This window comes from Larus michahellis, chromosome 5 (assembly GCF_964199755.1).
Source record: "Larus michahellis chromosome 5, bLarMic1.1, whole genome shotgun sequence".
Classification (NCBI taxonomy): Eukaryota; Metazoa; Chordata; class Aves; order Charadriiformes; family Laridae; genus Larus; species Larus michahellis.
The window spans coordinates 47,984,768-48,011,241 of NC_133900.1; the positions used below are offsets into that span (position 1 = coordinate 47,984,768).

General features: G+C 40.4%; 1 protein-coding gene across 2 annotated transcripts in view; it reads right to left on the bottom strand.

Moving 5' to 3' along the window:
* The window catches only part of ATRN (attractin), a 165,127-nt gene that overhangs the window by 62,599 nt on the left and 76,054 nt on the right, over positions 1-26,474 (bottom strand). For both annotated transcript variants that reach the window (XM_074587197.1, XM_074587198.1), the window contains exons 16-24: positions 25,966-26,182; positions 24,494-24,679; positions 22,475-22,708; positions 21,615-21,752; positions 16,485-16,578; positions 15,531-15,583; positions 13,778-13,872; positions 13,170-13,248; positions 12,616-12,773 (exon numbers count right to left, since the gene is read on the bottom strand). In XM_074587197.1, the coding sequence (XP_074443298.1) occupies positions 12,616-12,773; positions 13,170-13,248; positions 13,778-13,872; positions 15,531-15,583; positions 16,485-16,578; positions 21,615-21,752; positions 22,475-22,708; positions 24,494-24,679; positions 25,966-26,182 (1,254 nt within the window). The remainder of the gene's footprint in view (positions 1-12,615; positions 12,774-13,169; positions 13,249-13,777; positions 13,873-15,530; positions 15,584-16,484; positions 16,579-21,614; positions 21,753-22,474; positions 22,709-24,493; positions 24,680-25,965; positions 26,183-26,474) is intronic.

The following is a 26,474-nucleotide window of genomic DNA, read 5'->3' on the forward strand; positions in this document are numbered from 1 at the left end:
AAAAGCAGACCCACAGAGCCATCTGAGAGCTGTTATTTGAGCGCTGGTGGCTCTGTCTTCATTCGGTTAGCTAAACAAGCCAGAGGCTTTCTGGTTTTGTCACCCTGTGTTAGTTTGGGATATATTTTTCCCCTGTGGTTCACCCAGGCTGTATCTACTGTTGCATTTAAGCACGTTGGCTTCTTATATTTTATTGGCAGTGCACTTTTCTCCTCTTCATTAACTCTGCTCACTATTCTTTGACTCTTTAAATAAGCTTTCGTGTAAGGAAATATATCTGGCTCTTTTGGTAGCTGTAAAAGCTTCCCAGCAACGGCCCACATCGCTCGTTTTCTGAAATATATTTGAACTTGAGGCTTACATTTACATTCAGTGGTGACACACTGTATTTTCAAGAAGAGCTATTCAGCAGAGAAGTACAGCAACTGCAAGCAACCAGCACATCACTACCCTGGGCCTCACCCAGGAGAAATTAATTGCCTAATGTGGACTTTTCCTGCATAGAAAATTAATTCTGCAATTTTTCTTATATTAGGCATATAATATTTTTATATTATGCATATAATATATATGCATATTATGTATATATATGCATAAAATAATGTTTTATGTTCTTTTATATTATGCTTTCCAGCCCTGCATCTTAAAAGGAAAAAAAAAAAAAATATCAGCTTCCTTAAAACTAAAACCATCCATACATATCTTACTCTCATAGCTGGAGAAAACCTCATCCTAAGAAATCCTCCTGGTATTATTAAATCTGAATCTCAGTCTATGTACCTCCGTTCTCCCGTAAGTTTTCTTATTTATGCAGCTAAAGTTTTGCAAAGCTACAGGAGCAGACTTCCAATGCTAGACGAAGATATTACAATAAACCTTACAAAGATACCTGAGTTGCTACAGTTCATCCCAAGTATAGCTCAAGTTGTCAATATAAAACCCCAATCCCATGCAACAGTATAGCACTTGGGGAAAGTTTAGCGTGAGCAATTTTCAAGGTTGCTAAAGCCACCACCTCAGTAAAAGTACTGAAGTTACAACACATCCTAGCAAGGGTTAACTGCCTTTGAAAGAAACCCTAGTTTTTAAGGATTTAAGAAGCTGCTAACAAAAATACTACTTAATATGAAAGGGAACAACTTCTAAAAGGAGAAAAATGTCATCGGTTGATGCCAAAAATAAGTAAGCAGGAACAGATAAAAAGGAAGCAGCTGTTTCATGTTTTAAAGTATCATTTAACTGTTCTGTTTTAAATCTTTCCGTCCCCAGCAAAAGATGTCAGTTTGCCTGTTCAGAAAAATCAGCGTGTAATTGCATGTCTCCAAAAGTAATTACATTCAACAGCAAATTTCATCAGATTAACAAATTGATTTACGTTTCATTGTTCGGTTTAAAGCAAACCTCTCACCACAGCAAGGGAGTTGCAGTGAAAGAGGCTCGAAAGCACCTGCAGTTATATCTAAATAAAGGCAAGGGACATCATTAGCAAACAACTTTGGCATTCCTGTGCTTTCAGAAGAAAAAGAAAAAGAACATTTTTGGAACAGAAGGGTCCCAGAGAGCTAAGGATGATTATATCTCTGCACCTACATCTATTCTTCATTAAAGGTGCATGAGGAACACTAAGGACCTGGCAGAAAAACTTACCAGGATCACCATCCTCGGTACGGTTTCAAGCCTATGTAATTATTTTATCAAAGGAATCGCTACCTATCTATATGTATTTTATTCTCTTTAGCCAACAACAAAGACATTTTTTCTTCCGCTTTACCCTTACCGAGAGCTTTCATTCGATTAAGCTTGTGGCTTTTGATTACAGAACAACATTAATTTAGAGAAAGGCTGGAAACCTCCACGGGCCATGTCCAGTCCTCAGGGATATTCATGCCCTGTATCAAATGCCTAATGTTTCCTCCAGAGATGAGTCAGGGTATTAGAGTCAGTCACAGACCCTGCTTTTTAACTGCGGTACGGTTTCTTCGCTCTATCTTATTATGTGCATTATCAAAGCCTTTTAGTTCAGCTGTAAACCTCAAAGAGGTAACCCTAGAGAGCATCACTGCTGGCAATATGCACGTCACCTTAAAGAGGTCGAAAGCCTAAAATAAAAGGAAGGTGGAAGTGTGGGATCTGACATTCCTCCGTTGCTGTTTTTAAGCCGAGGGGTGCTGTCTTCCTCACCTGACAGGAGCTAAGGGTACCCCCAAAGCTTTCCTTGGCTGTAGCAAAGTGCCATCCATCACTTAGTTCTGCAAGAAAACAAATGCTTCCTGAACCACATTAAACACCGAATGGCAAGTAAAATTAAAGCTTAATTGAAACTGGTATTAAGACTCATGCTAATGGAGACCACCTGCTTTATGGGTAACAATGCCAATAAAAATAGCAGGATGGGGAAAAAGTATCAGAAGAAGAAATTTAATCCAAAACTGCTTTAACGAAGGAGCTTTTCTTTGAAAAATGAGACCTTGGGAAGATTTCAGTATTTGCATGCTGCTGGACACAAGAACCGTGAAACATTAAAATAATGATGATAAAGATCAGAGTAAGAGCTTTGTCTGAGGATTGTGAAGATTTTTTAGGAATGTAATTCCTGGCACTTCATAAAATTTTGGTTACTATTTCCCACTTAAATAGCCACGTTCAGCATAAGAGAAAATGAGCCTGCTTTAATCAGCCAGAGTGCCATGCCTTAGAAGAATCTCAGTCTAGTTTATAATTCATCTCTACTCTGAAATCCAGCTGACACCAGCAGCATATGGTTCTACGTGAACTTTGTCTACACACTAACACAGGAAATATCTACTGGCTTAAGAAAGAGACACATTTACAACGTTATTGCCAGCTCCGCAAAGCCAAATAGATGTGAAGAGAATCTGCTCTCTCACATTCCTACATACATTTTCAGCATATCATTGTAAGCCAGTGGGAACTGCTTTACAGGTCAAAGGAGGCCATTAGTGAAAATAATACAATCCCAGAGCAAACCCTTCGGTTGCAATCAGAAGCAGAGCAGAAGTCTTTTGATGCATGGGAATAAACAGAGGTTAGGCTGTTCCCTTAGACTAACAACTAAGAAAAGGTCATAAAACTCTCAAAATTAGCAGTCGCGGGTCTAATACACAAAGCACTTGAATCCAAGTTAAGTGTCATTTCTGAAAGCTTTATTCAGAGCAGAATCGTACTCCCACATCTATTTGAAACCTTATTCAATCGCAGCAGTGCAGCTCTTAACTGGAGCACCGAAATGTGTATTTTGCTTCAAAACTTGGATGCATTCAACCTGGCAATACCCGCGCCAGCAGTAAGTTAACAAAAGCAACATTAGGCAGTGATGGGAGGGCCCCAAAGGAAGGCAGTTCATTAAACAGTACATAATCCAAGGGGTTTGCACGTAACAGTTTACATTTCACTCCTCGGGACAGCGCACACGGTGGTTTCTCCACCCACAGCAGCGGTTACGCGCGGCATAACCCGGGGATGCGCGAGTGGATACGCACAGGTTAGTGACAGTGTGACAGTCGCCCACTCCATCACCAAAAAAAAAAAAAAAAGGGGCTGCAAATGAAAGGCTGACTTAATTACAGCACGTTTGAGGCTGTCCTCAATTTTCAGGTCTCCCACTTGTTACAGTTTCTGCGCTTGAACTTTTGGCAGCTCCTCGGAAAGCAGTGATCAATTTAAGGGAGATGAATTGTTTCCACCTTTCAGTTCACCGTTCACAATTTCATCAGATGAACTAGACAGTAATTTAACATTTTGAGTGGGTTCACAAATATTTTCCGATTTCCAGCACCTTTTGGAATATCAAGAATAATTATGACAACACATTATGTGACTGAATTAAGCTATCCACACTGCATTAACTTTCTGTGTAGAAAGGAATAAAGCTTTAGAAAAGACTATATAGACCCACAGTCCTGAAATAAATCAACTGGAGGAACCCAGAAAAAAGCTTCAACAGCCCGTGCAGAAGTTTGCGAAACTAAAAAAAAAAAAACATAAGACAGCAGAAGCAACTTTAGCTATTTTTCCACTACAGCCTTTATGAAATCAGAGTGGATGGCGACAAATTTAAGTGACTTGAAAATTTCCCACTGGTTATCAAATACTTGCAGTCCTCAAAACACTGTAAGCGGTCTAATGCTGTTGCAGCGCTCCACCAAGCAGCACGTGCAGCAATGCCACGTAGTCGTGGAGGCACTTTTTTGAAACCCAACATGGTGAGGAATTGCCAGGCAACCAAGATGATTATGGGACTGGAGCACCTCCCTTATGAGGAAAGGCTGAAAGAGCTGGGACTCTCTAGCCTGGAGAAGAGAAGGCTGGGGGGAGACCTTATTATGGCATACGAGTATCTAAAGGGTGGGTTGAAGGAGGATGGTGCCAGACGCTTTTCAATGGTTCCCAGTGACAGGACGAGGGGCAATGGGCACAAGTTGGAACATAGGAAGTTCCGTTCAAATACACGGAAAAACTTCTTTACGGTGAGGATGACAGAGCACTGGAACAGGCTGCCCAGGGAGGTTGTGGAGTCCCCTTCTCTGGAGACTTTCAAGACCTGCCTGGATGCAGCCCTGAGGGATGTGCTCTAGGCAATCCTGCTCTAGCAGGGGAGTTGGACTAGATGATCTCTAGAGGTCCCTTCCAACTCTGAAGACTCCGTGATTCCGTAATATGCAGCAAATATTTAGTGAGATTTTGCAAACGGTATATCTTGTATGCAAAAGGCTGCAAAATCTGTTCGTCTTTTTGTTCCTTGAAGCATTTGGCTCATAATTAACGTTTAAGCGCATTCAAATTAAAATACTTCAACCAACGCGAGGGAAAGAGAGGAGGCAATTGCCAGTTAATGATACAATTACAAAGTGTGTTTTTTCCTTAATCAGCTCCTAAGCATCTTACATATACTCAGAAAGTAGAGATCAATGCAAAAGGCTTCATAGCGAGGGCTCTGAATCTGGGAGAAAACAAATCTAAAATCAAATGGGACAGAATGTTAATGAAAACAATTGTTTGGGTATGGAACAAGACAAGAACGCAAGTTTATATTTAGTGAGTGGTAGAAAACACCACGAATAGTAAGCTATAATGGAGCAGAAAGCTTACAGCCATTAAAAAGGGGTTGAAGTTAGCTATATTAGCAACTCTAATTTTCACTCCGTGAGCATTCAGGAGAGGGACTCACTGGAATCTGCTGCAGGTAAATACATGCTACTTTAAACGTCGTTAAAAACTGCTGACATTTACCCAAGTACCAAAGAGAGTTTCAAATTCTCACCATTAACTACTTGTCAGCTCCAGAACTGAAGTTTCACCTCTGACTGAGCTGACTTTTCTCTGGATGGAAACCCATGGAAAGAAGTCCTCTGAAAGTTTCTGCACTGAGTATCCTTGCTTCTTACTGCAATATTGTATAGCTGATTATTTGTATTCTATAGCTCCTTTCTAATCTGAGATATATCTTGAAAGACTAACAAAGCAAACTCACAACAGAGATTAAGAAAACAGAAAAAACAGTGGGGCAAAAGATCGTATTACGCTGACATGACTACAGAAAAAAATCAACCCTAACAACATCTACTAATGTCCTTTTCTAAAGGGTGCGCTCTCATTTCAGTGGAAAATAAGGAATATTTAGGGCAGTGCTTTCCAAGTGAAAGAGAGAAAGGTGAACAGCTGTAGTTTGCACCACACTTAAAAAGTCACCACGGCCGTGCCAAACAAAGTTCATTTCATTAGCAGAGAGAAGCCACAAAGCAGAGAGAATGGAAATATCAAGACATTTTTTGACAAGACCTTACCTGGGTTTTCAAGAAAGCTTGGCAAGCTGAGGTTTTAAGTGAACTCCGCAATGGAGCTTTCATACCCGGAAACCACTCAGGCAGGAGGCGTTAGGAAGCAGACTGCTGTATTTTGAAGGCTTTCTGCATTTTGCAGCTTTAGTTCTTTTACAAAATAATCAAGTCATTAAAGCAGGGAGGGAAAGACATCCTAAACCAATATACTTGACAAAAAAAAAAAAAAAACAACAAAACAAAACCCTGAACTGAAGTGGTTTTGAAGAGAGGTGGAGCAAGAAGGAAAAAAAAAGCCAGAATTCAGCATTGGCAAGGACACAGCTATCTCTAACACAAAAGAGCATTTATACTCTCCCAAGTCCAGATTTTAACAGGCAAGAAAAGTGGGAAAGAGAGACAGATTTCAATCAAGGAGTTCAGAATAAAGTTTTGAATATTTTTCAAAAAATAACGTGGATTGTAGATTAATTGCTCTGCAGTAAAGACTCCACATTTCTGAAGTTCTCTGTTGCAAGACTTAGTATATACATAAACACTTCTGTTTAGATAATCTACTGTATCTAAATTGAAAATAAGCCAGGATAAGACAGTGTACTTACAATGACTGCTTATTATGATATTCAAACAAACAAAAAAGTCCCAAAATACCAATTGGACATGCTGCACTGCACAGAACAGACCAAACACATGCATAAGCTGCAAGGTGACACACACAGACACAAGGAGAGAATATTTTCCAGCAGTCTGGCAGTAGCAGAGTTTCACTGACTTCATCATACTACTTATATTAAAAACACTCTTAATTTCAAAAGGGAAATTGAAACATGTTCTGTAGCTGCATAAAGTGTAATAGTGTAACTGCCAACGAACAGAACTGTAGGAGGCAGTCTCTGAGATAAGAAAAACAGTTTGCATCCTGGCCATACGGCAACATGTAGTTTTAATTAACGAGTCAGCTTGCCCTGAAGGACTAAACCCAACCGCACAGGAACTTTTATGCGGTGAAATAAGGGACAACGACTTAGAAAAAGAAATAAGGGAGGGAATGTGGGAAAGCCGTGAGTAAAAAAAAAATATTCCTGAAAAGAAAGGAGCATGGGGTGAGTGCTGAAGAAGCAGTCAGGAGAGCAGAGAAGTCAGGAAGTGATAAGTCACCCCTTGGCTCTATTTTAAATCTTGTAGTGAACCCCAGTCAAGGATCGACAGCTAGGAAGTCTTTGTCCCAAAAAATCCATACCTTGAGTTATCTTCTATTTTATCTTATTAAAGATAAACTTCTACAGAGAGCCAAGACTTTACAGGAAGAGGAAAAACAGGGAAAGTAAGTAGGAAAGACATACAGAAAGGACAGGTAGGAACACAGACTGCAATTAAGGGCAATTGAGGGCATCTCAATCCGCTATGGAAGATTGCACAAGACCTAGAAGGACACAGTGAGTCCTGGAGAAAAATCACACTTTTTTACTGACTTTCCTCTAGTTTTTCCTCTATGGAACCATTACTTTTCGTAATACCATCTCCTAGTCATCAACTGCTCTGAAGAAAATTATCAGGATGGTGAAGAGGGAAAAGAAATGTTAGAGTAAAGCAGTACCCCTGGGCAATGTGAGAAGCGTAGTGTCAAACTGTACAGCGTTTTAGTATCCAGTGTGGAAAAGCTTTCATGTGGCATCAAATCCGACAGCACAGTTACACCAGATGGAGAACGGACTGGAAGTAAAGGCAAAAGCAGCTCTATATGACTACAGGTTCTCTGTGAAAGAGACATGACAACCCTCACGAGAGCAGACCTACCAAATACAGGCTAAGATGAGGAGACAGTGAGGTGGACTGAAAACTGGCCTAATGGTTGGGCACAGGGGATGGCGACCAGTGGCATGAAGTCTAGTTGGAGACCAGGAGCTAGCAGTGTACCTCAGGGATCAGTATTGGGTCTGATCTTAATTATTGATCTGGATGGTGCAACAGAACGTACACCCAGCAAGTTTGTAGGCAACATCAAACTGGGAGGAGTGGCTGATACACCAGAGGGTCATGCTGCCGTCCAGAGGGACCTTGACAGGCTGAAGAAATGGGCCAACAGAGACCTCATGAAGTTCAACACGGAGAAGTGCAAAGGTCTGCCCCTGGGGAGGAACAACCCCAGGCACTGATATAGGCAGGGGGCCACAGAGCTGGAAAGCAGCTTGGTAGGAAAGGACCTGATTGTCCTGGTGGACATCAAATTGAACATGAGACAGCAAAGTGCCCTTGCCACAAAGGAGGCCAGTGGTATTTGCTTACCTTGCAACAGCTGTGTTAGACAAAGCATTGCCAGCAGGTTGAGGGAGATGATTCTTCCCCATCTACTCAGTGTTGGCGAGGCCACACCTGGAGTACGGGGTCCAGTTCTGGGCTTCCCAGTACAAGACATGGACATACAGGACAGTGTCCAACGGAGGGCCACAAAGATGAAGAAGGGACTGAAGCATCTCTCCTGTGAGGAAAGGCTGAGAGAGCTGGGACTGTTCAGCCTGGAGAAGAGAAGGCTCAAGGGAGGTCTCATCAATGTCTATAAATACCCGAAGGTAAGGTGCAAAGAGGATGGAGTCAGGCTCTTTCCAGTGATGCTCAGTGATGGGACCAGACGCAATGGGCACAAAATGAAACACAGGAAACACTTTTTGCCTGAAAGGGTGACCAAGCACTGGCACAGGACGCCCAGAGAGGTTGTGGAATCGTCATCCTTGGAGATATTGAAAAGCTGCCTGGACATGGTCCTGGGCTACTTGCTCTAGGTGGCCCTGTTTGAGCAGCAGGTTGGACCAGGTGACCTCCAGAGGTCCCTTCCAACCTCGACCCCACGAGGAGTCTGCGATGAACACCGTGCTGTTCATCAAATTTAGGAGTGCAAAATACAGACTCGAGTCTCCAACAGTTGTTAAAGGATGCAGAAGAAAACTGTTTTTATCTTACACTCAGATAACCAATATGTCTGGGTTGCTGCGAGAAAGGAAGGAGGAATGTTATATTGAGCTATGACGAGATCTCCAGTGAAAGGAGGTGCAGGTGGGCTTCCTGAAGAATGACAAAGCCATAGCAAAGTAACAAAGAACTGCTATTGCACACATGAGAAAGGACTGAGACATTCAACACCAATAGGTATTTGGAAAAAGACAGCAGAAAAACATCAATTGGGGGGGGGGGAGGGAATTCTTGGCTGTGAACTGAAGAACAAGCTAAGAGAAATCGTAAGGACCATATATTCCTGGACGCAATATCACTGCCAGACTTCTTCACAAAAGGTTCTTTCAACCCGTAAGAGCTGTTGCTATTTTAGACTTTGTTTTATAACAAAGTGTAAGTAAAAGGATGTGAAGAAGAGGCGGTGATATTATATTACCTTGGACTGAGTGCACACAAGCAAATTCATACTAAAATAAGGATAAAACGAGTTAAGTGTTGTAAGAGAATCAAAGTTCATTCTTTTTAAACATGAGAAATTAAATAAGACAGTAAAATCAAGTGGACTAAGGAGATAAGGAAGGGGAAAGCCATCTAAGTATTTCTCTCAGGTCAAAGATGCAAAACTATTTGAAAGCTGCATCCTCAGAACTAAACTCAAAAAGGACATTAGGAACAATTAAAAAGTCTACGCATTATGGAGAGGAAAGGATTCATTAGCAAGAAGCCAGAAAGTAGTACAGAGATAAAATACGAACTGCCAAACATCAAGCTGTGCTAGACCTCTGCAAACTATAAACAAAATAGCAAGAGATGCTTCAGCCATACAAGTAAAGGAGACCAGAAAGGCAAAGGGAAGAGGATATGCTGTAAGGATAGGCAAGAGATCAAAACCAGTCAGCTGCATCCCTAAAACTAAATTACAGTCCTCATTAAAGACAAGGACACTGAACATAGGTGCAAGGCAAAGTGTCTAAATGGAACGAAGTTATAAAAAGATACACAAGCAAGGTGGGGAAAAACCTCAAATATTTCAATGTGTTCAAAGGCAGTGAAAGCAGACAGCACGCATCCCAGCACTCCAAGAGAAATGGCAGATGAAATAATGCCTCTGGTAGCAAGCTATTAATCTACCAGCTGAGCATGGCACTACGAAAAATTTAAAACTTGTATTTAGAAGAGGAGGAAGAATCTAGATATTCACACTCCCAAGACCTCAATAGTCTGAAAAGTTTTAGGACAAGTTTTGAATAGAACTGAAGTAGTACATGAAAAACTAAATTCAACAAGCAACAGAGCTGACAACAGTAAACCACGATACACCAGCCCACTATCTTCTGTCTGTAAAAATAATTAATTGTATAGACCTAGGAAGTACAACTGAGTTAATCCAAATTTCATTATGGGTTTCAATACATCGGAAATTCCTGGGTGAAATAAAGATGGTGTGGATTATTTCAAGAGTCATAGCGGTCAAGGGGGGCAGAAGTTAGTTCAAGGATAGCACTTGGACAGACTTTGACTGATATCTTCATTAATGGCGCAGACCCAAAAAGCAAGTGTGCTAACTGCACAATCTGCTGACAAAGTCGAAGGAGATCATCAATAAAAATATGGAAAAGAACAACACAGAAGAACAACTAGATGATTTTCAGGACTGGCAATACTATGCAGTAACAGCAGCAGGATAACATTTTACGATGCTATTAGGGACTGAGAAGAATGTTCGCTATCAATACTGGGAGATCATCAGTTGGAAACCAAGGATGTGAAAGCATAGGGTATATTGGTCCATATTAAAAGGAATAAGGACTATTAATTGCTACAGCCATGAGAAGGAGCAAAGGAAAATACTGCCATAAATGGTCCTAGAAAGATCCATAAAGAACCTAGAGGTACTGCTGCATAAAGCAATGGTGAGACCTGATCTCCATGACTGACCAAAACTGTTCAAGCAAGATTAAGACAAGCAAGGGCAGAGGAAAAACAAATGAGGCAACTGAACCTGAACAACCTGTTTCACAGGACAAGATGATGAGGGTTTGTCTGGCTTAAGCCAACAAACACAGACTGAAGTCTGAGAGAGGATATGACCTGTCCAAATTCATCCCGGGGGAAAGAGGGAAACCCAGCTGCCAAACAAGATGATGGAGGGGCACTTAAGCTCAATGACAACACCGGCATAGGAAAAGCTAGCAGAAATTCACTCTAAGTACAGGTAGGGTGGAGACTGGAGTAAACACAGGAGAGCTTAAGGGATAGGAGACAGCGCTGTCTTAAACATTTACAAAGTCCTAACACAGTTCTGCATTAAGAAATAGCAAATAAATCTATCAGGGTAAGGTACAGTGCAGCCCTGATTATGGAAAGTAATCTATCAGTCAACATAACCTGTAAGTTAAATAAAATATGATTTTTTTCTGACTCCTGCGATTACCAATTTGATAAAAAAGCCTGAATATTTAAATAAATCATGACACAAGTGCCCACCTTCATCCACAGGATGTTACTTCCCCTACTGAAATCAGTACTTAAATAAAAACAACGAGGCTTAGTACTTGCTGTTTGCAGCTCTTGCAAATTCCTCCGTATCTAGAAATTAGGACTTGACAATGAACTAAGACTTTATCGAAGCGTAAAGTAAAAACTTTCCAGCTGGAAAATGATTACCAATATTGTAAGTCATATTAAAAAGAACCAAAATACAGTCCAAAGCCACTCTATCAAATCTACCGTCTGCAATCGACAAAGCTTCCTGAGTACGTAAACCCCACTGTTTTTACCAGAAGGTGATGCGTACCTTTCACAAGCATTCCAAATTTTTTTTTTTTTTAAAGTTCAGAAATACTTTGAAAAATATCACTATGGCTTAAGGACCTTTTTTCCAGGTGGACCTCACTTCCTTGCTCATTATTATCACGTGCATTATCTTTGTTGGAAGTGATCCGTATGGTGAGTTTGTGTGACTGATATGTCTGAAATATCAAGTAAATTAATGTGAAATCGTCAGCTTTGACATAATAATTGGCTGAATAAGGATGAAGATGGAAGAATTCGGGTTCCCACATTTGACCAAGGTTCTTAAAAAAACCCAGCAGAATTCAAATATACAGAGCCCCATTTGAGATCTCTGTTCCAAACCTAGAAGTCCTTTTGCCCTTCAAAGGACACCTGTATCACTCTGAGTACACTGCAGGTTGATACTTGACTTAGCCCAGAACAAGAAGGTGGCCAGCATTTCTCCAAATTATTAGTTGCCACAGCAGTTGCGGTTTCTGTGATTGCAGTCTATGATCTACGAGTGCCTTCGTGATCCACCAAGCTTCATCCACTGCTTCTTCAGCACTAGCATTATCATCACAGTCAGTCTGACACCTGAGGCAACACGTGTGTTAGCTGACTCCACTGATTTAAGCTTCACCTTCATCCTATTCTGCAGGTACCACCAGTCTTGGGCAGCACAAGGAGAAAGGGGGGTGCCTTTTGAGAACAAGACGTCAAACAGAGACACTAAGGACATTTCCTCTGTTTTCTCATTCCAGGCTTTGCGTTTTGACTATATGAGTCTTTGTTTTCTTCAACATCAGTACCTACACATTTAAAGTCAGACCTCATTAGAGCATAGCCCTGTTAATAAGCAAGCATCCCACTTCATTTCACAGCACATTTTCAGATCCACTGGGCTGAGGCAATACCAGAAGATGATGCACCTTTTTGCTCTTAAACAGGAACATCAAACCCTTTGTCCTCTGCAGGATTACACTGAGAACTGATTCAGCTTGGACCACACAAAGTACACCAAATTGCCACATCGCTTGAGAGAAAGAAAAAAGTACTTTTAAATAATTGTACACATTTTAAGAGCTCCTACCTGTATTTTTATCGGCCAGGTGAAATTGCTGACATAAACGAAGAAAGTGATGTTTGGGTTGTTGCGGAAATCAAATTTCTCATTGGAGAAACTGTCCTTGTATTCTTTTATATTCGTTCTTGAAACAACTGGAATTTCCTCCCCAGCCTGCGTGCCAGCTGTTTTGAAGAGTTAAAAAGTAGTAAGATGTTTCATGTACATTCTAAGTGGCAAACAAAAAGGGTGAAGCATCCTGAATTTCAATGTTACAAAATTAACTGTTCATTTGAACACTACTTATTTTAAGCTGCATTGCATTATCAAAACCACTGAATGCCAAAATATTGCTTTACTAAAAATCAAATTTGCACCTTTGATGTTTCCAAAATATACTACTGAGACAGAAAAATATAGTTCTTTTTAATATTTTACTTCTGCCCTCCAGGCCTAACATTTAAAACCATTACAGAACAAGTTCATAGTTAAAAAAAAAAGTTTCCCCAACAAAACTTGCATTTCTTGAAAACTGGTAACTGAAACAAGCTACCAAGAAACTTAGGTCATGCTCATTTTACCTGCAAAACTTGTGGACCAAGTAATGTTGAGGTTGAAGTTTTTGGATGCATTGATAAACATGTCTAGGTCTCTGTTTTGCTTGGGGGAGAAAAAGAAGAAAAGCCATTTTTAGGATAACAATTTTACTACACTGTTTCCTAGCAAACCTTCATTGAAAAAAAAACCCAAAACCCTGGAATTTGTTATTTACATGAAGCAAATACATCAAGCAAAGAACTATTTACATTTTCTGAAAGCAGTATTGTCCTCCCCAAGGAAAGCATAATAAAGAACAAAACAAGACACAGGCATAGAATAAATCAGGAAGAATAGAGACACAATGTATTGTGTGAACAACAAGCAAAACTAGAGTTGCTCAGCAGTTGTTCAAACAACTGTAAAGAATCAACTGTGGTTCCCTTACAAAATTTTACCATGAAGATTTGGGACGGCATGGCCTCGCCGAGCTCCAAAAGTTTTGATTGTTTCGTGGAGCTGGACACATGGGCCATGTTAAGAGACTACACCTGGAGACTCGCAGAACTGTAACTATTCATCACCTCCATGGCCAGGAGATGATAAACATATACCCAAAGGATTAAGTTTAAAGGGAAAGTAGAAAATTTACCTCTTCGGGCGTTGCTACAAAGTTGATTGCTGTGTAATAGCGATCATCCTCTTGAGAAAGGCTGAAGGTGAACTGATAGTCAATGAGAAGAGTATCTGTAAGGAACACATGGAGAAAGTTATCCCATGTCTTAGAATAAAACAAGCTTCTGCAAGGCAAGGCATGATGTCGCTGAAGTGTTTCTTGCACCGGGAGTGCAACTAGGAATCACCATGCTGTTACAAATGAGTCCAACCTATGTATGATCCCAGACCATAGGGACAAAAACCTATTTTGAAGTTGAGACTAGAGGGGAAAAAGATTCTGCTTACATTTTCCAGGCAATAGCCTCCAGCCTTAATCTAAATGACCATTCATACCTATACATTGTAAGAAACATGCCAAGACGCTTACTTTTTCCGTACTGCAATACCTCCACAGGGAACACTAGCAAAATAAAGTAAGAGTGTATAATCCCCAGTTGGGAGAAGACTGAGTTCCATGCAGGGTAAGTTTCTGTACATCAGTGGACCATATAGGGAGGATTTCTACAGAGCAGCTACTTGTTAATGGACACAGCTGCCATCCATCTCTTGGTCACATCATGTCCAGGCATGCCAGGACCACCTGTATGCCTACCTGTATGCCCTCCTGTGCTCATGTCTGCCTAGGGCTGGGGTTATCAGCGCTCTGTTAAACAGCGCACAGACAGTTTTGGGGATACCTAACACCAGTCTCAGCATCCTTTTATTAAAACACAGTATGACTTTTACATATTCCCAAACCCCTGCAGAGATATTCTAAGCAATAATAAATACGAAGCCATACACCAGTTGTTATTTTTCTTTTATCACTTCCTGGAGACCCCTTGCTGCATAGACACGAGCTAGACAACCTTCTGACGTCTACCCACAACTCCTATGAAGCAGGAAGACAGAAATTTTCAAGGAAGAAAACCAAATGAGACTTAATCTGCATAGCGTGAGGTTCTTCCTGTAAGAGTTGTAGAGTTCTGCCTTCTTCCTCTTTTTGCCCACTTTACCACCCCTGCCATTGGCAGAAACGAATTAGGTCATCCTTGCAAAGAGACTGTCGTGAGAAGGCATCAGTGCCCTTGTTCGGCTACGCAAGCAGAATTCAAATTTGGTAAACGCAGCATGTAGATAAATTTCTATGTTGCACAGAAATACTATTTGAGGCCTGCATCTTTATGTAATTTAAGATTACATTTATCCATGCCTGCCAGTATGCTGATTACTAATATTTGCAAATAGAAGCTGGAGAGTTTCCATTAAGTAATCTGAATCTTGGCAAAGTATCTTCTTGAATTGCACGGGAATCCAACTGTTCATTTCAGAGGAAATGTGGCAATTTTAAAACCTTACCCATTCTAACACGGAACAGAATGTTTAAAAAACCCAGTATTTTGCACTTACAAAAATTCTGAAGACATGCTTTGGTTTTGACTTATTAGGCATGTATTTTACAGTATTTTCCAGAAGACGAGATTTGATTTCAAAGTCATGAGAAAAATATTCAAAAGTTTGTTCTGAAAGATCCAATCATCACACAGACCTTATCAAGAAGAGTATTTTCATTCTCTTTAAACAATACTTTTGTGAAAACTGAAGTTTTTTAAAACGATTTTTTAGTCATTCCCTTAATCCTCTGTATTTTAAACAGATGCTGAGACAACTAAAACTAGTTTTAAATAAGATCTTTTAAACTTCAAACACATTTTTTTATCTCAAAACAAAATCCCAAGAGTACTCACAGTAACAAGTTCCTTTAAGTGGATTTCCCTGATATCTATTTTCAACTTCACACCTAAAAAGAATACATATTTTTTAATAAATGGATATTTTTTTTCAGTTCTATTTATTCCCACAGCCACTAAAAATCAGAAAACACCACCTGTGCCGATAACAGTATACAATTAAAAATGAAAGATGCATGTCTGAGCTATATTGGGCTGCTGAAGAAATTTCACAATCCCTGCATGTCAAACTAGCACACAGTAAAATTGAAATATAAAATTCTGGATATTAACTTTTGCATCCATTTGGAATGTACTTATTAGCTCTTCATAATGCAGGGAACTGGATTACCACAGTCAAAACCTAAAGTTTCCATTTACGTTTACAGCTATTCCAGGATGTAGTCCTATAAACGTTCGCTCATGTGAGCAACGCTTTAAAAATAAACCTGGCAATGAAATCATTTGGAATGAAATTATTTCCACTAACATTACACTAAAAGCCTTTCAGTTACGTTACAGAGAAACCTCCAGCAAATTTGTTGCTCTGAAACCGCTCCATTAAAATGCCAGAATGTCAAAGTCTTATTTCAGATATATTTACATTCCCTCAGAACAGCACCACAGTGCACAGACAGCAAAAATCTACCAATTAAAAAGAAACTATTGAGGGATAAAGTAAAGTGGTACATATAGTTTGGGGGGTGGGGGCATTATTTTTTCACCCCATCCCTTCTGCATGTCATTCTCAGTTGAAATGTTCCTAAAAATGGAAGTCTTCAGGAAATCATTTTGTTCGTGCTATCCCCCCAGGGGAAGCACGGCTGGCTGGACCCTCAATGAAGTTAGTCAACTGTCAGCAGGAAGAGATGAGCAGAGACACTGTAAATACAATCATTTAAAAATGCAGGGGTTCCATGCCGGTATGTGCATAGCCTTTTAATTTCAAATAACAAAGTGAAATGAACTCACAGTTGACACTCGTCTCCTTTTATTCCCTTGGTAGTGCAGAAACATTTCCCTGTATTTGTGTTGCAGACAGACGCGTGGCCGTTGCACTTGCAAGCTGTTGAGCAGAGGGGGGGGAAAAGATGCATGTTAAATGAAGAAAGAGAAACAGATTTGATAGCAATTAACTTCTTTAGTTGCCAAACTGAGATACATCAACAATTAAAGTACATATGAAAACCCATTTGGTACTCTCTGGTTTCTTTGTGCTACAGAAGGCAGCCAAAAATAGAACCATGCGTCAAAACAGAGTGAGTGTGGGCTCCAGGATTGATATTTTGTATGAAATCATGATCAGACTGTGCTTTTTAGCCTCAAAAATTTATTTAACTTCCTCTCGTGTTGTTCAATGGCACTAGGGATATCACAACTGGTAGGAAAAAAACAATATTTGGAATAGTTTTGGGCTTGCTAACACATTTCAGTCAAACTCAAAACTCTCGAGAGAAGAGTATTTTTGCAAATAAAGCAGAGCTCATGGTGCTTTTAGGGCTATTTCTAGAAATAGCTAGACCTTTGAGAAAATGATGTCATTATCAACAATGTCAGTGCATCTGCAGTGTAAAACGGCTGGTGCTAAGAACACAATGTCCGCACTGTAAGGGGTTTAGGGTGTGTGCCCCAGTGCAGTTTAGAATAGCTTTGGCCTGGTCCCGTGAGCTGAATGCCACTGAGTCGTGGTTGAAGCAAGTCAGGCGTGCCCCTAGACTAATTAAGATTTGTGGCATGCCCAAAATAGACCAGCTCATATACACTCAGCCTGCTCAGAGATGCGAACCAAGGTACGACAGTGGGGACGTGCAGGAGATTTGTTGCAAAAGAACGCTCCTGATTCAAATTAAATTGCTAAAGTTGACACACTTTGAGACTTATTCATAAAGAAGTAGAGGAGATATATGTGCAAAAAACACACCCCAAACCAAACCAATAAACAACAATACCAACACAAGCAGACCTCTTTGAGATAATGTTCACTATAACTAGAAGAATGGATATAGTAACTTTTCCCAGAAGGTAGGTGCCTCTTAGAAGTTGTTCTACCAATGAACTAGAAGGTGCACTCATCTAGAGCTGCGCGTGGGAAAGCGTACAATATAAGAAGGCAAAAGGTACACGAAGATCCCTCTTTTGCAGTCTCCGAGCTTCCTGGAAATAGTATGCTTTAAAGGCTGGTGCCTCCTTACTAAGACGACATATGCCTTCACATTAAGAAGGCATGTTCCACCCCATGTACCAGCAGATTCTTAGATACGAAGTCTCCATCTTGAATATCCTTGCCAACCTTGGACCTTATTTTATGAATCCTTTTGATGTCATCTTTATATTGGCATATAATGGAAGCTATATTGTATCAGGGACACTTAATTGCGCTTCTCAGATGTGGATGACTGGTTTCCTAGCAGCAACACGGAACAAAATACAAAGAAGCATAAAGGCCTATTGTGGGAACAAGTAGACTGAATGAAGATTTGACAAAATAATTGTATTCTGTGAAGCAAACACACTTCTCATTAATGGCACTTTAAAAAAAATAATTCTTAATACTACTGAGAATGCCTTGCACTGCCTTCCTTATGCTTTGCAAAAGGTAAGCAAAGTGAAAGTCAATCAATACTCAACACACAAAAATTAGGAGAAATTTCAAATTTCATGTTGTTTAGGTGCAGATCAGTGTATCTTGAGCACTAACATTAATGCTTCCTCACCCTGCTCTTCAGCTACGTGCTTATGAAGAAAACTGAACACTCAAACACCTTTATTTAAAACAACAGTCTTATTTATTTATCCATTTTTCTATGAGCCCCGTAATTGGAGATCATTCACTATAAGACTGGAACATGCACAAAGAAGAGAAGTTTTCTCATGGCTTTTCAGTCAACTATGAAGTTTGGAAACAAACTATTAACACAAAACATACTAGACACCCTTGCCAGAGTCTTAAGTTTCCCTCCAGAGTCTGATGCTAGAACAGAAAGCCAAAATTACTGGAAATGGCTTTTTGACTGTGAAGCACGGTAACAGTCTGATGATGAACCAGCTCACAGCAAGTCTCCTTCCACCTTCTTCACAAAGCATGGGTCACAGACTCATTCAGAGATGGTCATGGGCATCTCCACTCCTCTTCCTACATTTGTGACGGTCCAGCTTCCCAACAGCAACTGCGTCACCCACCTGCCCAACACCGTTTTTCCCTGCCAAGTGCTTTACCCATCCTCCAAGGCCCCACGCAGCCCTGGGAAGGGGGAGCAGGCAGGACCACGGTGCCAGCAGCTCATCATGGGCCACCAACAAACGCTCCACAGAGGCACTCAGAAGCGCACAGCAGCAATCTGATTTCAGGCATAATAGCGCCTTCCGTTCTCTTGCAAATAACTTTCTTATCTACCACTAGCATATTTTCATGTGAAACTTTAATCAGAAAATTCAAAAAATCCTGAATGCAGAGAAAGCACCTTGCAGCTATTTTTACATTTGATGTGCTGCATTTCCTGCCCTTCCCGATTAACACTTCCCTACGTTGGACACTTCCTAAAAGCAACCGCTGAGGAGTGATTTACCTACCATTTAGTTATTATCTGCCCCGCTCCGCAAACACCAATGCCTATGATGATATGCAAACAGTTCTTTCAGAGAAGTAACTGCAGTTCGTCAAAAATTTTTTTCAACACAAGCAATATAGCAGTGCGCACCTGCCCTGGTGGCACAGAGCAGCAAAAAAAGGCATCTTATTCCATTCACTCTTTTTATTCCTCCCTGGCTTTTGAACCCCATTGCTACCACGTACAGTTCTGCATAGCCGTACCTGTTTAAAAGGCAACCATGATGCTAATCGTGTCACTCAAACTCTCGATGGCTCAACAAAATGGGAAATACCACACACCAGCAATTTTTCCAGCACTGAATATTTGCCACTTTGAGGATATTTATGGTCCCCATGCTGCTGGGGCCACTGGGCTAACGCTGCAGACCTGCACATCAAAGTACAAGGACCCACACTAGGTACTAAGCATGAAAATGCAGACCCTTGTGCATCAGGACGGAGTGTACCAACAACCATCTCCAGCACGGATGTGACCGCAGGCTCTAAAAACAGAGCAGCACACAATATTGCACGTAAATGCACAAAAAGAGTGGAATCAGCACATCATTAATGGGAAAGGAAGGGGGGGACCATAGCTCAGAGGAGGGAAAAAGCAAGATTTGGCTCGGCTGCCCGTCAGCCAAACCTTATCTGAAGAATTCCCCTCTGGAAATGTTTTCACTGAGCAAAAATTACTAATGGCCAGCAGCCGCTCTGGCTGCATCAGGATGATTTCCTCTCACTTTCCCTCTTCCGATCCACCTCGGTCTTTCTGCCCAGCTTCCCGCTTTCCTCATTCTTTCGCCTTCACAGTAAATAGCGTTAAATCACAGCAAATTAAAAACCTGGGCCCAAAGCACTTGAGAGCAAAGCACTTTTGACATGAGCTACTAGTTTCATCAGATAACGAATGAATGCTGTTCCACAGTCTCTCAACACATTTTCTAATTTCTTTTTCAGGCATCTGGATTACTTTAGTCTATCATTCATTATCTCAACAACAAACTATTTCTGGACAATCCTCATGTGAAAGAGTCCAAAGTAACTTATTCTCAATTTCCACATAGATAAAAAAGCGACAAATATCAAAAGGGACGTCGTGATCCAATGATTAAACCTGAATGCTTAGAGTAGGATGATAAATTTTCTCGGGCAAACTCAGTCTCTATTTATTAATTCCTGCACTTCAAATTATCTTCACCCAAAATGAGTTTAAGAATATCAGCAGTATTTAATCTCACAGATAATCTTCTGAAATAAAGTGTCAGAGATGCACCTTATCCTTTGTACGCGTGCTGTTGTGCTGTCTCTCATAATTTCATATCCCAGCTTTTTTCTAAGTAAAGCAGCCGTGTCCCTGTCTGTGATCTTTTCACACCCTTCATTGAATCTGTCTGCTGGGGTGTTCTCCTTCATAGCTTCAGCCATCACCTACTACTTGCTTTAGGAAACAGGACATTCATGCTCCAGCTACTGACTCTCATCTTCATCCAAAAGGTCAATGCTACTTCCAGTAAACATAATAAACGAATTTCCAAGTATTTTCTACTGGATTGTCTCCATGCTTGGAAGGAGCAACCGAAAGTCTTCAATATCCCCTCATTAATCACCTTCACTTATTTCTTCTGGGATGCCTACAAACCAGCCACACTCATTTCATGGAAGAACTGATACTACTGTGACACCAAACAATGTCCTTTCTGTTCTACTTCATCTATCACTGTATCTAATGATATCACTCCACCTAAATATACTCCATCAAAAATTCTTCAGAGCAAGAAGCACCTTCCCTTACATCTGCACATCACCTAGAACAGATGGATTCTGGTTTACAACTGGTCTCCCCATGCTGCCCTACAAAATTTGCAATAATTCAGAGTAATATTGAGAGGTTCAAGGTCAAAACTTCAAATCTTACATGTTCGTTCCTCAGCATCACCAGTACTGGTCCTTCAAGAAAGATTTTTCCCCAGGTTATTAACTAGATCTTGCATAACCAAAAAACATTCTTTGTACCAAAGAGTCCCAAAGCACTTTACTAACTTCTACAATTTTAACAGGGATCACCTAATCCTCAACTGAAATCCAGCCAACTCCTCAGTGAAACATGGCAAGCCTTTTATGAAACAGACAATTGTAACAATAAACACACAATACATTAACAAAATGTAATGGAAGGTGGAATTTAGATAAGCAGAAATTCGTTCAAGACATTGGGATTATCACTGTTTCTTTTCAAAACAGGATCAAACACTAATTTTTCACTGTGGTCATTTAAAGTTTACAAAGGAGGGTAAAAAAAAAATCATCTTTATCTTGTGGAATGAAAGTCAAATAATTTCATCAAGCAGTTTCCATATTCCATTTGAAGAAACAAGGATTGTGCCTTGCTTGCAGGAAAGAAAGAAGTGTATTATCTGGATATAGTTTCAGTTAAGATAGCAGACAAATGACTAAAAACCAAAAAACATCAAAGACTTCAACGCGGGAAGAAGATTTAAGGCATCACTTACGCTGACATGTTCCTCCATTAGTGGGATCACCATAGTAGCCTGAGATACAAGTTTCACAGTGTTTCCCAGTTGTCAGATTTTCACACTTCTCACAGATGCTTTCATTTATACACTTACTGTGCCCGTTACACTGGCAGGCTGAAGAAAACAGAAAAGGATGAGTATTTGTGCTCAAATACAGTGCTATGCATAGAGCCCCAGAAGTCTGTGCTCTGCAGAGGCTGAATGCAACCATTTCATGCACTTTCCGAAGAGGTTCTTACAGTCTTGCTAACAATACAAGAATTCAAAGAGAGGTGTGTATTGAAAATGTGAAATTTAAAGCAACACAGGGAAAACTGAACTCCAAGACACTATGTGCATATTGGACACACAGGACTGGAAAAAGCTAGTGGGACAGATTTACAAGAAGGAACGGGGAAGAAAGGATTTAGCAGCAGTCCAAGTAATTTTATTCTGCATGTATGGATTCAAATCCATTATTTCAGAATCCCCCTGAGCATTACTAACAGTTACATCACCCTTCAAAGAAAGAGTTGCCTTTCTTGCTAACAACCCTAAAACAAACAAAGAACAAAGAGTTTAAAACTTCGTAAATGTTTGTAGGCAAAGGAAAAATTTCATGAGAGTAATGCATAAATAAGTTTTCATGTAGCAAATCTCCACAGCTCACCTACAGATACCTACACAACTCCTTCCATCTCAAATGTGTTATTTCTTGTTTGTCTTCCAACTTCTTTTTCTCCCTCCATTAAGAGGAGGGAACACAGACATCTCCACAGTCTTAAAAAGGTCTCTCCCCTCGCATTTAACTGTTGTTACCCTTGATATGTTTGAACAATTACGCGTTGCTCATTTACCTGGACACTGAATAAAGGACCAATTATAGTTGTTCTCCACAGGACACATGCTGACATTAAGGACGGGCTCCAAGCTGTGCTTCCCTGTTGCGGACGGGGTTGGCATCTTGACCGGGCCTCTGTAGGAGCCTTCGATGCACTTCCCCTTGCCAGTGTTGCTGGGATCGGTGCACCAGCCGCAGCCGGGCTGCTCCAAACAGTGAGCACACGTGCAGTAGCCTGAACAGTTTTCAGCTATAAAAAATCCAACCCAAACATCAAATCGTGGAATAAATCACCATCCCAAAACACAGGCAACAATGAATGTAGAAACCCTTGTATGTCTTTTGTGATCCTAAGCATTTATCCCGCCAAATCTGTAAATATTTATTTCTGATACTCACAGTAACACACATATATATATTCATTCCTATCAGTATATTTATTCTAGAATCTAAGATAGCTACTAACACAAAGGTTGAATTAATCAGTGAGTGAGTTATGAAACAATGCAATACACACGTAAAGTTTTTCTAAACATTAAACACCACCCACTAAAACCAGAGGTTAATGTTCCCAACTACAAAAGCCCTCCAATTGATTTACAACAGATCAGATTATAAAATGAGCCATCTGGAAGTAAAGGCTAAAAAAACCACAGTTTGTTTACTCGCATTGAGTTTCTTCTTACCACACATTTTAATATCACACACTACTATTTCAAGTATTTATCTGAGCCAAGAAGCACGGAATACCAATACAAAACAGAATTTGTCATCTTAGGAGGCTCAGAGCACCACGTGCAGATCCCCTGGGCCCAGGAATCAACCAAATCAGGGAAAAAACCATCACCACCCTTTAACTGTTCCTTTCTCAAACGGGATTGTATTTCAGGGGTGACAAACTCTTTATATCTAGGAAAGTTCTTCTATTCCTTTCCCAATACCGTCTTGAAAAAAAATTTGTAGATTGTTGATATTCTAAGATGAGCAGGCTTTCTATCTTAAAATCGGCAATATTTCCCTTCAAAAAAAAAAAAAAAGAAAAAGTAGTAGAAAAACATCATTTTCCATTATTTCAGCTTACTCATCTCCTGCCTGATGCTTCCTCCAATTTTTGACTTCTGGCAATACGGGAAGTTCACACTCTCATATTTGACAGTTACCCAAAACTAATTTTCTCCATCTCTTATTTTGCAAAGCTGAGTTACCCAGCTTATTCTCATCAGCTTCCAAAAGTTCCTGGAGCAACTGCACCAACTCGAACTGCCCAACCTCCCTCCTGGGGAACACAGGCACTCCTCTCCCTCTGCTACCCCAAGAGCCCTGGCTTTCCTGACTCCCCTGCTCGCACTCAGCTCCTAAAGAAGTCAACATAAGTAAAAATAATTTCTGAAACTGTTCAACCACTTTTTAAATTTCTAGACTATTTCCCCACATTTTGAAAACAGAAAGCAATATTCCAAAGCACCATAAATCTTTTGCAGTTTGCTCACATCTACCTAAAAGCGGAAAAAAATTAAATCATTTATTTAAAAAGTAAGTTAGAAATTCCTACTGTGGGCTATACACAGACAATACTCCAGAATAAAAAACAGTCCTGTAAACCCTAATTGGGATTTGATGCAGATAATCTAATATTAAATTACATGGCTCCATATATGAATAACAGAGATACAAAAAAAAAAGTTAATCACGTGAAATTATGTAACAATTAATTTGAAGGATAGGAATTCAAATAATGAAACAAGTACTTTTCCACTGGGGGGGGAAGAGTGGAGATTTCATCACCTCACTTGAAAGCCTTCACTATCCGCCATTTAGTTTGATAGTTCCCATAACTGGGGACCTAATTCTGTAATGCTTTACTTGATGCAGGACGGTGCTGCACACACTGAGCTCCTGGGGTGGGGCGCTTCTTATTTTTGAAAATCCCCTGGACAGGAGAGCTGATGTGCAGCATTTGACGACTTTTGCTAGCAAAGGTCTGCAAATGCAAGGGCTCCAGCCCACCCGTCAAGCCACAGAAGCCATTACTCACGCGGACAACTGCTCATGGTGTACCACTCCATGCACTGCCCGTAGGGGAAAGAGGCCACGTAAGCGTTGGAGTCCACGCACTGCTTCATGTTGCTGCACCACATGCACTCGGAGCTGCCGCTCGTGCACTCCCCGCAGACGGTGCGCAGGGCGCAGGGCGTGCGGCACTGCTTGGCGCTGTGGTTAGCTGCGGGCGGGAGGGACAAGAGGAGTCAGCTTTCCTCCCGAAAGATACAGGTAACGAGCCCCGAGACAGAAAGACAGAAGATAAAAAGCCCTGTCTGTTACTTGGGCTGAAAAAGGAGCTCGTTATCACAGGCTTGAAACTCTTCATTTGTGGTGTGGTGTTGCTGGATGGAGCTGGAGATACCACTTATACCACGGTGAGTATGAGAAATGCAGTAAGTACTGCAAAATCATTTCTCTTATTACGTATCCCCCATGAGCGTTAACGCTTTTTAAGGTAGACAGAAAACAATTTAAATGGTGTTACGAATGTGGTCTTTATCTCTCTGCAGGTCTGTCGGTGTGTTCCTTAGCTCTTCTCCCACCTGAAGTGCTGGGAAGAAACCCCATGTTGTATGTGAGCACTTTGGGATGTGTTTTATTTGATCAGTTGCACACATAAAATGAGTATTAAAAGCAGAACAGACTCAGGAGTTTCTGGTGTGAGCCAGTGCTTTATCATCTGTTTCAAGTAACTATTCTCGGACCATAAAAAACAAGATATAGCTTACACAAATTCAAAGTGCTGCAAGTTAAATACACAAAATTTTGAGTTCAGGTTCCACATTCATGATTTGCATCCTGCACTTCCACAAAGAATGACTTAGTGTAGCTTACTTACAGATTTCATGTAATCAGCCAACTTTCTTAAAACTTTAAGAGGCACTAATTGGTATTCAGAAATAATCAGCTATAACAGGGAGTTCACGGACCAAGCCATTTGAAAAGATACACAGTTTCAACAAAGCTGGAAGAGTTTTCCCAAAAGCAAATAGCTTCTTTTTCAAAGTTCTCATATCTCAAAAGTGTCTTGCCCAATTAATTTCAAACTTTGATAAAATCCTCCTCTGGCTACGGAGCAGAGGGGAGAAAAGGAAGTTCAATTGGAAAGTAGCTTTTATTTTTTTTTTTTTTTTTTTTTTTTTTTTTTTAAATGGGAGATTGCTCCATACCATAATTAACCTAAATGTCACATTCAGGTACACAATTTAGAGAAATATAATTAAACTATAATGTACTTCAAGCATTTCACAGTTAACAGTGTAAATGTAGAGCTATTTTTTAAAATCCCCAACTCCTGTATGAAATCACTACACACGACACTCTTTCAGGACCACTTTTCTTTGGCAAAGACACAATGCATCTAGTTTTAGACGGAATGAATGGGATTTTCTTTACTCTCTAGGAAATACAAATACTTATTAGTCAACCTGCTCTCCGTGAGACACAGAAGTTAGATGTTGTTACCTGGCCTTTCGCAGACACTGCCGTTGACTTCGTTGATACACGTTGCTGCCTTCAGTCCCTGATGGAAAGGCTCAGCTAAATAACCACAAAATCCAGCATCGCTTGGTTCATTGGGGAGCCACTTGAGCAGGGTGTTGGTGAAGGGAGACATGTCTTCCCAACACCAATACGACACGTTGATTTTCCTCAGTCCAACCCACGGAGTCAAAGTTTTAGGCTAGGAAGAAAGGAAAATGGTAGATTTAATACCCAGGTTTCTTTACCTTAGGTATTAAGAGAAAATACACATCACCATGTAATGCTCATAACAACTTTGCCAGGTTAGGTATTGCAAAAATGTAATAAGGAAAATTTGTTTCTCAGTGCTATTGGAATTAAGTGCCACAGAGAAATCTTTCAGGAAACACCTTTTTTTTTGTTGTTGTTGTTGTTTTTTTTTCAAATGACATTTCTAGCTATCTAAATCAGGAGGAGAACACGTCAAACACTCATGCTGGCTGACTATGAAA